At 42.9% G+C, this 13,158-nt stretch overlaps 1 protein-coding gene across 1 annotated transcript in view; it reads left to right on the top strand.

The window, feature by feature from the left end:
* The window catches only part of SLC6A17 (solute carrier family 6 member 17), a 161,643-nt gene that overhangs the window by 109,971 nt on the left and 38,514 nt on the right, over positions 1-13,158 (top strand). Inside the window, exon 8 of the mRNA XM_069756318.1 lies at positions 6,860-7,052. Within this exon, the coding sequence (XP_069612419.1) occupies positions 6,860-7,052 (193 nt within the window). The remainder of the gene's footprint in view (positions 1-6,859; positions 7,053-13,158) is intronic.

The raw sequence follows: 13,158 nt of genomic DNA, 5'->3' as shown, positions 1-13,158 counted from the left end.
ATATATATATTTTCCATTCTTTAAAGTTATGGTTAGGATTGGGGTTAGAGCTGTGGTTAGCGTTGTACTAGGGTTAGTGCTAGGGTTGTGTTAGGTTGGAGTTAGAATTGTTTTTTTTTCAAAAGTAAAAATAAAAGTGATGACGATATGATGTCTAGTGTTGAGTGCAAGTGCTCGCTACTCTAGTTTGCATCGGGTGCTCTGGTATGCACTGAGTATCACAGATCCCCACATTTTTTTGGGGGGTGTCTAACAGCCATGAAACATCAGGGGCTCGAGCATGTCACTCAAGCACCCGCGATAATTCGGTGCATACCCGAGCGCATGATGCCAATTGGAGTAGCAACACTAATGAATGGAATTATGTTTCCAAAATTGTGCTCATATAAGTAGACATGTGGGCAATGTTATTTTTGAACTATTTTGTGTGACATAACTCTCTGATTTAAGGGCACAAATTAAAAGTTTGAAAATTGCAAAATTTTCAAAATTTTTGCCAAATTTCCATTTTTTTCAAAAATAAACGCAAGTCATATTGAAGAAATTTTACCATTATCATGAAGTACAGCTTGTCATGAAAAAAACAATCTCAGAATCAGTGGGATTCGTTGAAGCGTTCCAGAATTATTATCACAGGTACACTGGGCAGAATTGTATAAATTGGCCCGGTCTCTAAGGGGTTAAAAAACTGCTTTGTTTTTTTAAACTTATTGGTATTTTTATTTCACTGAAATGAGGTGTGGATTATTTGGGTATTTATTAGGGTAAGCCTATGGAGAAAATGTATCTGCAAGAGAAATTGACAGGCTGCTGAGTAGAAACAAGCTGCAAGTGAGTTTATGCAGCACAATTAAGAAGCACAGTGGCTATGAGATTTCTAGAAATTCCATACACTTTGCTGGAATTGTAAGATTTTGCGTTTTTGAAGCAGGGAATACAAGTAGTGTCAAAAACATGTTAAAAGCTCATAGTGGGAACGTAGCCTAACAGTGCACTGTGTGAGGGAGGCTGGCAGCTCTAAATAGGGCTTTGTTTATCAGGTCCATGGGAATCCTCGCCTTCCTCCCAAGCCCCTACACAAGGATTTCGCCTTAAAGGGAACCTGTCACCTGAATTTGGCGGGACTGGTTTTGGGTCATATGGGCGGAGTTTGCGGGTGTTTGATTCACCCTTTCCTTACCTGCTGGCTGCATGCTGGCTGCAATATTGGATTGAAGTTCATTCTCTGTCCCCCGTAGCACACGCCTGCGCAAGGTAATCTTGCCTTGCGCAGGCATGTACTACGGAAGACAGAGATTGAACTTCAATCAAATATTTCGGCCAGCATGTAGCCAGCGGGTAAGCAAAGGGTGAATCAAACACCTGAAAACTCCGCCCATATGACCCAAAACTGGTCCCGCCAAATTCAGGTGACAGGTTCCCTTTAAGCAGGACTCTTGGTTATGTTTATGTAGTGGCTGCTGGCCAGTGGTGCAAGCTGGCAAAGAGAAGTGTTGTCATTTTGAGTTGAATACAGGAGGTTCAAGTTAGCAACAAAATCAAGAAATAGGTTGGTAGTTAAATACAAGCCAAAGACTGGAATCAGGCAGAATCAGAGCTGAGTTGCAGGAGTGTGAACTATAGATTTATAGAATGATAGAGTTGGAAGGGACCTCCAGGGTCATCATGTCTAACCCTCTGCTCAAAGCAGGATTCACTAAACCATCTCAGACAGATGTCTGTCCAGCCTTTGTTTGAAGACTTCCATTGAAGGAGAACTCACTACCTCTCGTGGCAGCCTGTTCCAGTCATAGATCACCCTCAATGTCAAAAAGTTTTTTCTAACATTTAATCTGTACCTTCTCCCTTTCAATTTCATTCCAATGCTTCTCGTGTTTCCATGTGCAAATGAGAATAATTATAATCCCTCTACACGGAGTCATCCCTTCAGATATTTATAGACAGCTATTAAGTTTCGTCTTAGCTTTCTTTCTTGGACACTATGCATTCTTAGATCCTTTAACCATTCCTTGTAGGACATAGTTTGCAGTCTGCTCACCAACCTGGTAGCTCTTCTCTGAACTTGCTCCAATTTTTCGATGTCTTTTTTAAAATGTGGTGCCCAAAACTGGACATGGTATTCCAGAAGTCTGACCAACGAGGAGTAGAGGGGGATAATTACTTCACGTGATCTAGACTCTATGCTTCTCTTAATTTATCCCAGAACTGTGTTTGCCTCTTTTACTGCCTCATCACACTGTTAACTTTTGTGAAGTCTGTAATCTATTAGTATACCCAAGTCTTTTTCATACATACTGTTGCTTAGTTCTATTCATCCCATTTTGAAGAAGTCATTTTCGTTTTTCTTTCCAGATGTAGAATCTTGCATTTCTCCCTGTTCAACACTATTCTATTAAGGTAGCATTACACTAAACGATTTACCAACGATCACGACCAGCGATACAACCTGGCCGTGATCGTTGGTAAGTCGTTGTGTGGTCGCTGGAGAGCTGTCACACAGACAGCTCTCCAGCGACCAACGATGCCGAAGTCCCCGGGTAACCAGGGTAAACATCGGGTTACTAAGCACAGGGTCGCGCTTAGTAACCCGATGTTTACCCTGGTTACCATTGTAAATGTAAAAAAAAAAAAACACAACATACTCACATTCCGGTGTCTGTCACGTCCCCCGCCGTCACCTTCCCGCACTGACTGTCAGTGCCGGCCGTAAAGCAGAGCACAGCGGTGACGTCATGACGAATGACGTCATGATGATGGTGAAGCTGACGCCGGGGGACGTGACAGACAACGGAATGTGAGTATGTACTGTTTTTTTTAACTTTTACAATGGTAACCAGGGTAAACATCGGGTTACTAAGCGCGGCCCTGCGCTTAGTAACTCGATATTTACCCTGGTTACCAGTGAACACATCGCTGGATCGGTGTCACACACGCCGATTCAGCGATGACAGAGGGTGATCAGCAACCAAAAAAAAAGTGATGATCATTCCCAGCGACCAACGATCTCCCAGCAGGGGCCTGATCGTTGGTCGCTGTCACACATAACGATTTCGTTAACGATATCGGTGCTACGTCATAAAAAGCAACGATATCGTTAAAGAAATCGTTATGTGTGACGGTACCTTAAAAGGGTACCGTCTCACAGTGGCACTTTGGTCGCTACGAAGGCACGATCCGTGACGTTCCAGCGATATACTTACAATCTCGCTGTGTCTGACACGGTACTGCGATCAGGGATCCCGCTGAGAATCGTACGTCGTAGCAGATCATTTGAAACTTTCTTTCATCGTCAAGTGTCCCGCTGTGGCGGCATGATCGCATCGTTTAACAAAGGTGTGCACGATATTGTATACGATGTAATGGGTGGAGGAGCTTGATACGTACGACTTCAACATTGCAAATACGTCATGAAATTATTGCTCCAGCGCCGTGCATTGCGAAGTGTGACCGCAGTCTACGACGCTGGAGCGATAATAGAGCGACTGCTGGAGCGTCACGGATCGTGCCATCGTAGCGACCAAAGTGCCACCGTGAGACGGTACCTTAAGTCACTGCCCTTTGTTCAAGCTTATCTAGATCCTTCTGAATCCTTTATCTGTCTTCTCTAGTGTTAAGGTACCGTCACACATAACGATTTCTTTAACGATATCGCTGCTTTTTGTGATGTAGCAATGATATCGTTAACTAAATCGTTATGTGTGACAGCGACCAACGATCAGGCCCCAGCTGGGAGATCGTTGGTAGCTGGGAGTGATCAGGACCTTTTTTTTGGTCGCTGATCACCCGCTGTCATCGCTGAATCGGCGTGTGTGACGCCGATCCAGTGCTGTGTTCACTGGTAACCAGGGTAAATATTGGGTTACTAAGCGCAGGCCGGGCTTAGTAACCCGATGTTTACCCTGGTTGACATTGTAAATGTGAAAACAAAAAAACAGTACATACTCACATTCCGGTGTCTGTCATATCCCCCGCTTTCAGCTTCCTGCACTGATTGTGAGCGCCGGGCGTAAAGCACAGCGGTGACATCACCGCTCTGCTCTGCTTTACGGCCGGCCGGCGCTGACACAGTCAGTGCGGGAAGCTGACGCTGGGGGACGTGACAGACACCAGAATGTGAGTATGTACTGTTTTTTTTTTTTTTACATTTACAATGGTAACCAGGGTAAACATCGGGTTACTAAGCGCGGCCCTGCGCTTAGTAACCCGATGTTTACCCTGGTTACCTGGGGACTTTGGCATCGTTGGTCGCTGGAGAGCTGTCTGTGTGACAGCTCTCCAGCGACCACACAACGACTTACCAACGATCACGGCCAGGTCGTATCGCTGGTCGTGATCGTTGGTAAATCGTTTAGTGTAACGGTACCTTTAGCTATCCCTCCTGCAGCAAGACATAGTATGTTTAGGTGAGACCACAAGTGATTATGGATATAATGGAATGAAAATTGAGGTACAGTACAGACCAAAAATTGGACACACCTTCTCATTTAAAGATTTTTCTGTATTTTCATGACTATGAAAATTGTACATTCACACTGAAGGCATCAAAACTATAAATTAACACATGTGGAATTATATACTTAACAAAAAAGTGTGAAACAACTGAAATTATGTCTTATATTCTAGGTTCTTCAAAGTAGCCACCTTTTGCTTTGATGACTGCTTTGCACACTCTTGGCATTCTCTTGATGAGCTTCAAGAGGTAGTCACCAGGAATGGTCTTCCAACAATCTTGAAGGAGTTCCCAGAGATGCTTAGCACTTGTTGGCCCTTTTGCCTTCACTCTGCGGTCCAGCTCACCCCAAACCATCTTGATTGGGTTCAGGTCTGCTGACTGTGGCTTAGCACCCCATCACTCTCGTTCTTGGTCAAATAGCCCTTACACAGCCTGGAGGTGTGTTTCGGGTCACTGTCCTGTTGAAAAATAAATGATGGTCCAACTAAACGCAAACCGGATCGAATAGCATGCCGCTGCAAGATGCTTTGGTAGCCATGCTGGTTCAGTATGCCTTCAATTTTGAATAAATCCCCAACAGTGTCACCAGCAAAGCACCAGCACACCATCACACCTCATCCTCCATGCTTATCGGTGGAAACCAGGCATGTAGAGTCCATCCGTTCACCTTTTCTGCATCGCACAAAGACACGGTTGGAACCAAAGATCTCAAATTTGGACTCATCAGAGCAAAGCACAGATTTCCACTGGTCTAATGTCCATTCCTTATGTTCTTTAGCCCAAACAAGTCTATTCTGCCTGTTGCCTGTCCTTAACAGTGGTTTCCTAGCAGCTATTTTACCATGAAGGCCTGCTGCACAAAGTCTCCTCTTAACAGTTGTTGTAGAGATGTGTCTGCTGCTAGAACTCTGTGTGGCATTGACCTGGTCTCTAATCTGAGCTGCTGTTAACCTGCGTTTTCTGAGGCTGGTGGCTCGGATAAACTTATCCTCAGAAGCAGAGGTGACTCTTGGTCTTCCTTTCCTGGAGCGGTCCTCATGTGAGCCAGTTTCTTTGTAGCACTTGATGGTTTTTGCCACTGCACTTGGGGACACTTTCAAAGTTTTCCCAATTTTTCGTACTGACTGACCTTCATTTCTTAAAGAAATGATGGCCACTCGTTTTTCTTTACTTAGCTGCTTTATTCTTGCCACAATACAAATTCTAACAGTCTATTCAGTAGGACTATCAGCTGTGTATCCACCAGACTTCTGCACAACACAACTGATGGTCCTAACTCCATTTATAAGGCAAGAAATCCCACTTATTAACCCTGACAGGTCAACCCTGTGAATTGAAAACCATTCCTTGTGACTACCTCTTGAACCTCATCAAAAGAATGCCAAGAGTGTGCAAAGCAGTCATCAAAGCAAAAGGTGGCTACTTTGAAGAACCTAGAATATAAGACATAATTTCAGTTGTTTCACACTTTTTTGTTAAGTACATAATTCCACATGTGTTAATTCATAGTTTTGATGCCTTCAGTGTGAATTTACAATTTTCATAGTCATGAAAATACAGAAAAATCTTTAAATGAGAAGGTGTGTCCAAACTTTTGATCTGTATTGTATACCCCCAGCCTTCTCCTTCACTTTGGCTTCAGTCACTTTCTCATGACAATATATGTGAAATTCTCCCTGCTGGTTAAGTAAAGAATATTTTTTAACCAATTAAAACTCAATCATTTTTTGTGAAACATCTATGAAATTGTCCATTATATTAACTCTAACATACATTTCAGGCTTGATGTTTTCAATATTTGCAAACACCGGTTCCTGCTTTCAGCCTATGGGTTGATACAAATGTGTCTAGGAAATACTATGTGAGCTAATCTCAGAAACAGTATACATTTCTATTTCATTTTACCGTGATTAAAGGGAACAACTACTTCCCGAATGTGGCCTCTGGGTCCCTTTCCTGACCTCTCTGGCAAAAGCTGATGTGTTGGTAGAAAAAATGCAGCATCAAATACATGTGTTTTTGACACTTTTTTTGCATGAGTTTTTAAGGTTTTTCCCATTCTTTAGTATGGGTGAAATCTGCAGCAAAAATGCTGAGAGAATTGAAGGCCCTGACTGACACTGACACACCATTAGTGCCAGCTGCCCGACAGGGTCAGGGGCACGGAACGCTGCCAGGCGGAGTAAATTTAATTTTCTCCTCGCATCGTACCGGCTGCGTGCAGGCAATAACGCTATTACCCTCCAGTTGACAGTTTCCATTTAGTAGAAGGTTGACTGTAGTCTGTCATAATTAAAGCTATATGCACTTGAGCACGCAGGTTGTTTTCTTGAGACGGCTCCTACAACCTTGTGTTGCATGTCTCGTTTTTTCTTTTCATGTAAAATATACTTTCTTTCCTCTTAGAAATGCAGAAAAAATCCTCGGCTACTTGAATTCGGGAATCCTGAGCCATTTCCTTATACCCCAACATGTCAACTTTTCTCACTTGACAACAGCAGACTATGCCGATATGTATGAAGTCATTAAAAAAGTGAAAGAAGATGGTTTCCAAGATCTCCACCTGGATGCCTGCTTATTGGAGGATGAACTGGATCAGGTGATTATAGTATTTGTACATTGGATGTCCCTGAAATTAGCTTTTTACGTGATGCATAAATTAGGCGCTGTTCACATCACGTTTGGACCATTCAGATTTCTGAAAACCGTGTAAAAGAAAAATCTTTGTTGTCCATAGCAACCAATCACAGTATAGCTTTCATTTTACTACAGCAGTTTAAGAAATGAAAGCTGAGCGCTGATTGGTTTTGGGGCTTTTTTAGAGTGAGTTTTAATAAATGAGGCAGAATCTAGGATACTGTATATGGCATATGATTGTTAATTAGAAGCCTTCAGAAACTGAAGATGGATAGTCTGAGTGTTTCACAACGGATAGCCTATCAATCTAGCATTTAGGAGGTCTACGCACTGGCCTCAACACTACACATACGCACCTCCTACTTTAAGCCCAACGTCAGTACGGATCCTCAGTAGTTGGGACTGAAGTTACTAAATTGGAGATATATCATTCTGCTCTGAGCAGTCTACATTTAGATGTCTAAAATCACTGGAGATGAACTATCAGAACTAACGTCAATGAATTAGTGGTTGTGAGCTTGGAGCTCTCTGCTCTTTGATCAATGATATATATTGATGGGAAATCTGGAGCTCCACACACTAAACCACTGATATTAGTTATTATTAGACAAATCAGACATTTGAATCTGGACTGTTCTGATCCCTTGTTATCTAGTAATCATTTAGATGTTGGTAGTCTATAAGCTGCTAAGAGCAGTTGGATATCTTCCATATCTTTCCACATGTGCAGTGACCCATGCAGCGTGTCTAATAACTGATACTTGACACTGGCACTTGTACAGGCACTTTTCACACCATTTTTTCTGTTCCATTTTTTGGAACAGAGTAATGAAATTCAAAATAAAGGTGTGAACGGAGCCTTTTTATAATGGGGAATTCCTGCTACGCCCATCAGGTGCTGACTGGGGCTGGTGGTATCATGTCTACAGATGTCTACCTGGTCACTTGTCCTAATGAGTAGAACTGCATGAAACCTACCCAATATTTGTCACCGTCCTCACCTCCTGATGTGGAAGTGCTCAGACCTGGAATACCAATGTATTATCGCTTATTCTATGTACAGTGGGTAAAATAAGTATTGAACACGTCACTAATTTTTTAAATAAATATAATTTTAAACGTACTCTTCACTTGAAATTCTCACCAGATGTCAGTAATAACCCATCCAATCCACACAGGCAAATAAATCAAGCCATAGATGTCCATTAATTGATTTATGTGTAATATTGAGAGATGACACAAGGAAAAAGTATTGAACACATGAAGCAAGAGAGGTCCTAAAAGCCATGGAAAGTAATGACACCAGCTAAAATCTATCAGTAATTCAAAAGCAATCCTGAGACTTAGTGAAAAATAATATCATCTGATTCATATGATGGCCTATAAAAAGATGTCTTATTGCCAACGTGCCATGCAAGAAACCTGTCATGATGGGTAATACCAGTGAGTTGTCTAAAGACCTTTGCAACCTTATTTTTGCAAAACATACTATAGCATTGACAGAAGAATTTGTAAATGATTGAAGATTCCAGTGAGCACTGTTGGGGCCATAATCAAGTAGTGGAAAGAACATTATTTCACTATAAACCGGCCACGACCAAGTGCTGCCGACAAGATTTCAGACAGAGGAGTGAAAAGAATTATCAGAAGAGTTGTTCAAGAGCCAAGAACCTACGGAGAGCTACAGAAGGACCTAGAATCAGCAGGTACAATTATTTCAAAGAAAATAATAAGTAATGCACCCAACTTCAGTGGCCTGTGTACACGCTCACGAGGCAAGACTCCAGTGTAGCACAAACAGCATGTTCAAGCATATTTAATATTTGTTTAATAACATTAAGACAAGCCTGTGAAATACTGTCAGAATATAGTCTGGTCAGATGAGACCAAAACTGAACTGTTTAGATGCCATTATATCCACCATGTTTGGAGGCTAAAAGGCACTTACTTCACTTCACATCAAAAACACCATACCAAGAGTAAAGTTTGGAGGTGGGAATATCATGGTGTGGGGCTGTTTTTCAGCATACAGCACTGGCAAACTTCATATACAGTAGTTGAAGGAAGGATGAATATACAAATGTACCGATACATTCTTGATTATAATCTTCTGGCATCTATCAGGATAATGAAGATGAAACGTGGGTCCACATTTCAGTAAGAAAATTAGCCCAAACACACAGCCAATTAAACTCTCACTTGGTTTCAGAGAAAGAAAATAAGGCTACTAGAATGGCCTAGCTAATCTCCTGACCTGAATCCAATAGAAAATTTATGGAAGGAACTAAAGCTAAGCGTTTGTAGAAGGAGCCCACGGAAACTTCAGGATTTGAACAGAGTTTGTGTGGAAGAATAGGCCAAAATCACACCTGAGCAATGCATGCGACTAGTTTCTCCATACAGGAAGTGTTTTGAAGCTGTCATCACCAACAAAGGCTTTTGTACAAAGTATTAATTAAATTTCAGTAAGCATGGTCAATACTTTTTTCCTGTGTCGTTTCTCATTATTATACATATCTTAATGTATGGCCATCTCTGATTTTATGTCTTTGCCTGTGTGAATTGGATAGGTTGTTACTGACATGTTACTAGCACCTTTAGAAATATATTTGCTTAGAAAAATGGTGAAGTTTTCAATTCTTATTTCACCCAGTGTATATGGCTTGAGCTGAGATACATGTTAGGTCACATTATATACAAAGATACATGTGTGTCCACATTATTTTCCTATTTCTATTCTATATGGACAGAAATCTGAAAATGACCAAACTGCCAGACTCTGTGCATGTCGGAAACAAGTGGCACCGAACAGACCCTATTGACTATATAGGGGGGGATTGGTTCAGGCATGGTAGCTGGCATTTTTACAGGAATACTATGACTGCACAATGTACTATTTTGGAATGTACTATTGTTGGATTTAAGGTACTATATATATGTCACTGTCAAAACTCCTAAGGCTTTATGTAAAAAAGAAATTTGCATCCATAAAATTCATATATATTCCAAGCTGTACAATTATGTGGTGTCACCTGTAAATGCTCGTGATGCCGCCAGACTTGTTGGATAATTTCCATACTTCTTCCTTAGTATGCATCTTTTTATGCATAATGACACAACAAAGTGTTGACATCAGTATGTTTAGTGTCCTAAACCCAGTTAGTATGATGAATTTGCCATTAACCCCTTCAAGTCGTGGCCCTTTTTCATTTTTGCGTTTTCGTTTTTCACTTCCCTCCTTCCCTGAGCCATAACTTTTTTATTTTTCCGTCAATATGGTCATGTGAGGGCTTATTTTTTGCGGGACAAGTTGTACTTTTGAACGACACCATTGGTTTTACCATGTCTTTTACTAGAAAACGGGAAAAAAATTCCAAGTGCGGTGAAATTGCAAAAAAAGTGCAATCCCACACTTGTTTTTTGTTTGGCTTTTTTGCTAGGTTCACTAAATGCTAAAACTGACCTGCCATTATGATTCTCTAGGTCATTACGAGTTCATAGACACCAAACATCTCTAGGTTATTTTTTATCTAAGTGGTGAAAAAAAATTCCAAACTTTGCTAAAAAAAAAAAAAAAAAGTGCCATTTTCCGATACCCGTAGCGTCTCCATTTTTCGTGATCTGGGGTCGGGTGAGGGCTTATTTTTTGCGTGCCGAGATGAGTTTTTAATGATACCATTTTTGCGCAGATACGTTCTTTTGATCGCCCATTATTGCATTTTAATGCAATGTCGCGGCGACCAAAAAAACGTAATTCTGGCGTTTCGGATTTTTTTCTCGCTACGCCGTTTAGCGATCAGGTTAATGCTTTTTTTTTAATTGATAGATCGGGCGATTCTGAACACGGGTATACCAAATACGTGTAGGTTTTTTTTTTTTTTATTGTTTTATTTAGGATGGGGCGAAAGGGGGGTGATTTAAACTTTTATATTTTTTAAATTTTTTTCATATTTTTAAAAACATTTTTTTTTTACTTGTGCCATGCTTCAATAGCCTCCATGGGAGGCTAGAAGCTGGCATAGCCTGATCGGCTCTGCTACATAGCAGCGATCATCAGATCGCTGCTATGTAGCAAAAATGCAGGTGTGCTGTGAGCGCCGACCACAGGGGGGCGCTCACAGCAGACCTGCATCAGTAACCATAGAGGTATCAAGGACCTCTATGGTTACCTTCCTGATGCATCGCCGACCCCCGATCATGTGACGGGGGTCGGCGATGACGTCATATCCGGCCGCCCGGCCGGATGCGGTAGTTAAATGCCGCTGTCTGTGTTTGACAGCGACATTTAACAGGTTAATAGCGGCGGGTGAATAGCGATTTCACCCGCCGCTATTGCGCGCACATGTCAGCTGTACAAAACAGCTGACATGTCGCGACTTTGATGTGGGCTCACCGCCGGAGCCCACATCAAAGGGGGATTCACGGCATGCGCAGTAGATGTACGGCGCATGTCGTGAAGGGGTTAATAAAGGCTATGCAAATTTACTGATGACTTCTTTATAAAGGCATCTTACGGGGACAGTGCCTGAGTAGTGAAGATGGTCAACTGGTCAGGCTTCGACAGCAGAAAATCACCCCAAAAGAACAAAAAGTCCAAACTATGGTACGACCAATAATATCATTTTTATTAATTAATAGCTTAAAACAATGAGATCAGAAAGATCCATACATGTAATAAAATAATATGTTAAAAACACTCAATGTATCTACTATATAATTGTCTAAGTGTCACTTCCGTCTGTCTGTCTGTCTGTCACGGATATTCATTGGTCGCGGCCTCTGTCTGTCCTGGAAATCCAAGTCGCTGATTGGTCGTGGCAAAACAGCCACGACCAATCAGCGACGGGCACAGACCGGAAGAAAATGGTCGCTCCATATTCCCCGCAGTCAGTGTCCCCGGCGCTGCTCCATACTCCCCGCTCCATACTCCCCGCGGCGCAGTCAGTGTCCCCAGCGCCCGCTCCATACTCCCCGCGGCGCAGTCAGTGTCCCCAGCTCCGCTCCATACTCCCCACTCCATACTCCCCGCGGCGCAGTCAGTGTCCCCGGCGCCGTTCCATACTCCACGCTCCATACTCCCCGTGGCACAGTCAGTGCCCCTGCGGCCGCTCCATACTCCCCCGCTCCATACTCCCCGCGGCGCAGTCAGTGTCCCCGGCGCCGCTCCATACTCCCTGCTCCATACTCCCCGCGGCGCAGTCAGTGTCCCCGGCGCCGCTCCATACTCCCTGCTCCATACTCCCCGCAGTCAGTGTCCCCGGCGCCCGCTGCATACTCCCCGCTCCATACTCCCCGCAGTCAGCGCCCGCTCCACAATCCCCTCCGGTCACCGCTCACACAGGGTTAATGCCAGCGGTAACGGACCGCGTTATGCCACGGGTAACGCACTCCGTAACCGCTGCTATCAACCCTGTGTGACCAAGTTTTTACTATTCATGCTGCCTATGCAGCATCAATAGTAAAAATATCTAATGTTAAAAATAATAAAAAAAACAAAAAACCTGCTATACTCACCTTCCGTCGTCAGACGATGCGCTCGCGCCAGCCGCCATCTTCCGTTCCCAGAGATGCATTGTGAACTTACCCAGAAGACTTAGCGGTCTCGCAGGGATATGGTGCACACACTGCTAAATACTGCATGGGCAGTGTTATATACCTTCGTGTCTGGGCAATATACTACGTGACTGGCCAATATACTACGTGACTGGCCAATATACTATGTGACTGGCCAATATACTACGTGACTGGCCAATATACTACGTGACTGGCCAATATACTACTTGACTGGCCAATATACTACGTGACTGGGCAATATACTACGTGACTGGGCAATATACTACGTGACTGGGCAATATACTACGTGACTGGGCAATATACTACGTGACTGGGCAATATACTACGTGGCTGGGCAATATACTATGTGACTGTGCAATATACTACGTGACTGTGCAATATACTACGTGACTGGGCAATATACTATGTGGCTGGGCAATATACTACGTGACTGGCCAATATACTACGTGACTGGTCAATATACTACGTGACTGGCCAATATACTATGTCGCTGG

Source organism: Ranitomeya imitator, chromosome 3, assembly GCF_032444005.1.
Source record: "Ranitomeya imitator isolate aRanImi1 chromosome 3, aRanImi1.pri, whole genome shotgun sequence".
NCBI lineage: Eukaryota > Metazoa > Chordata > Amphibia > Anura > Dendrobatidae > Ranitomeya > Ranitomeya imitator.
Note: the sequence above shows the minus strand (reverse complement) of the source record. Positions and strands in the feature narration are given on the sequence as shown.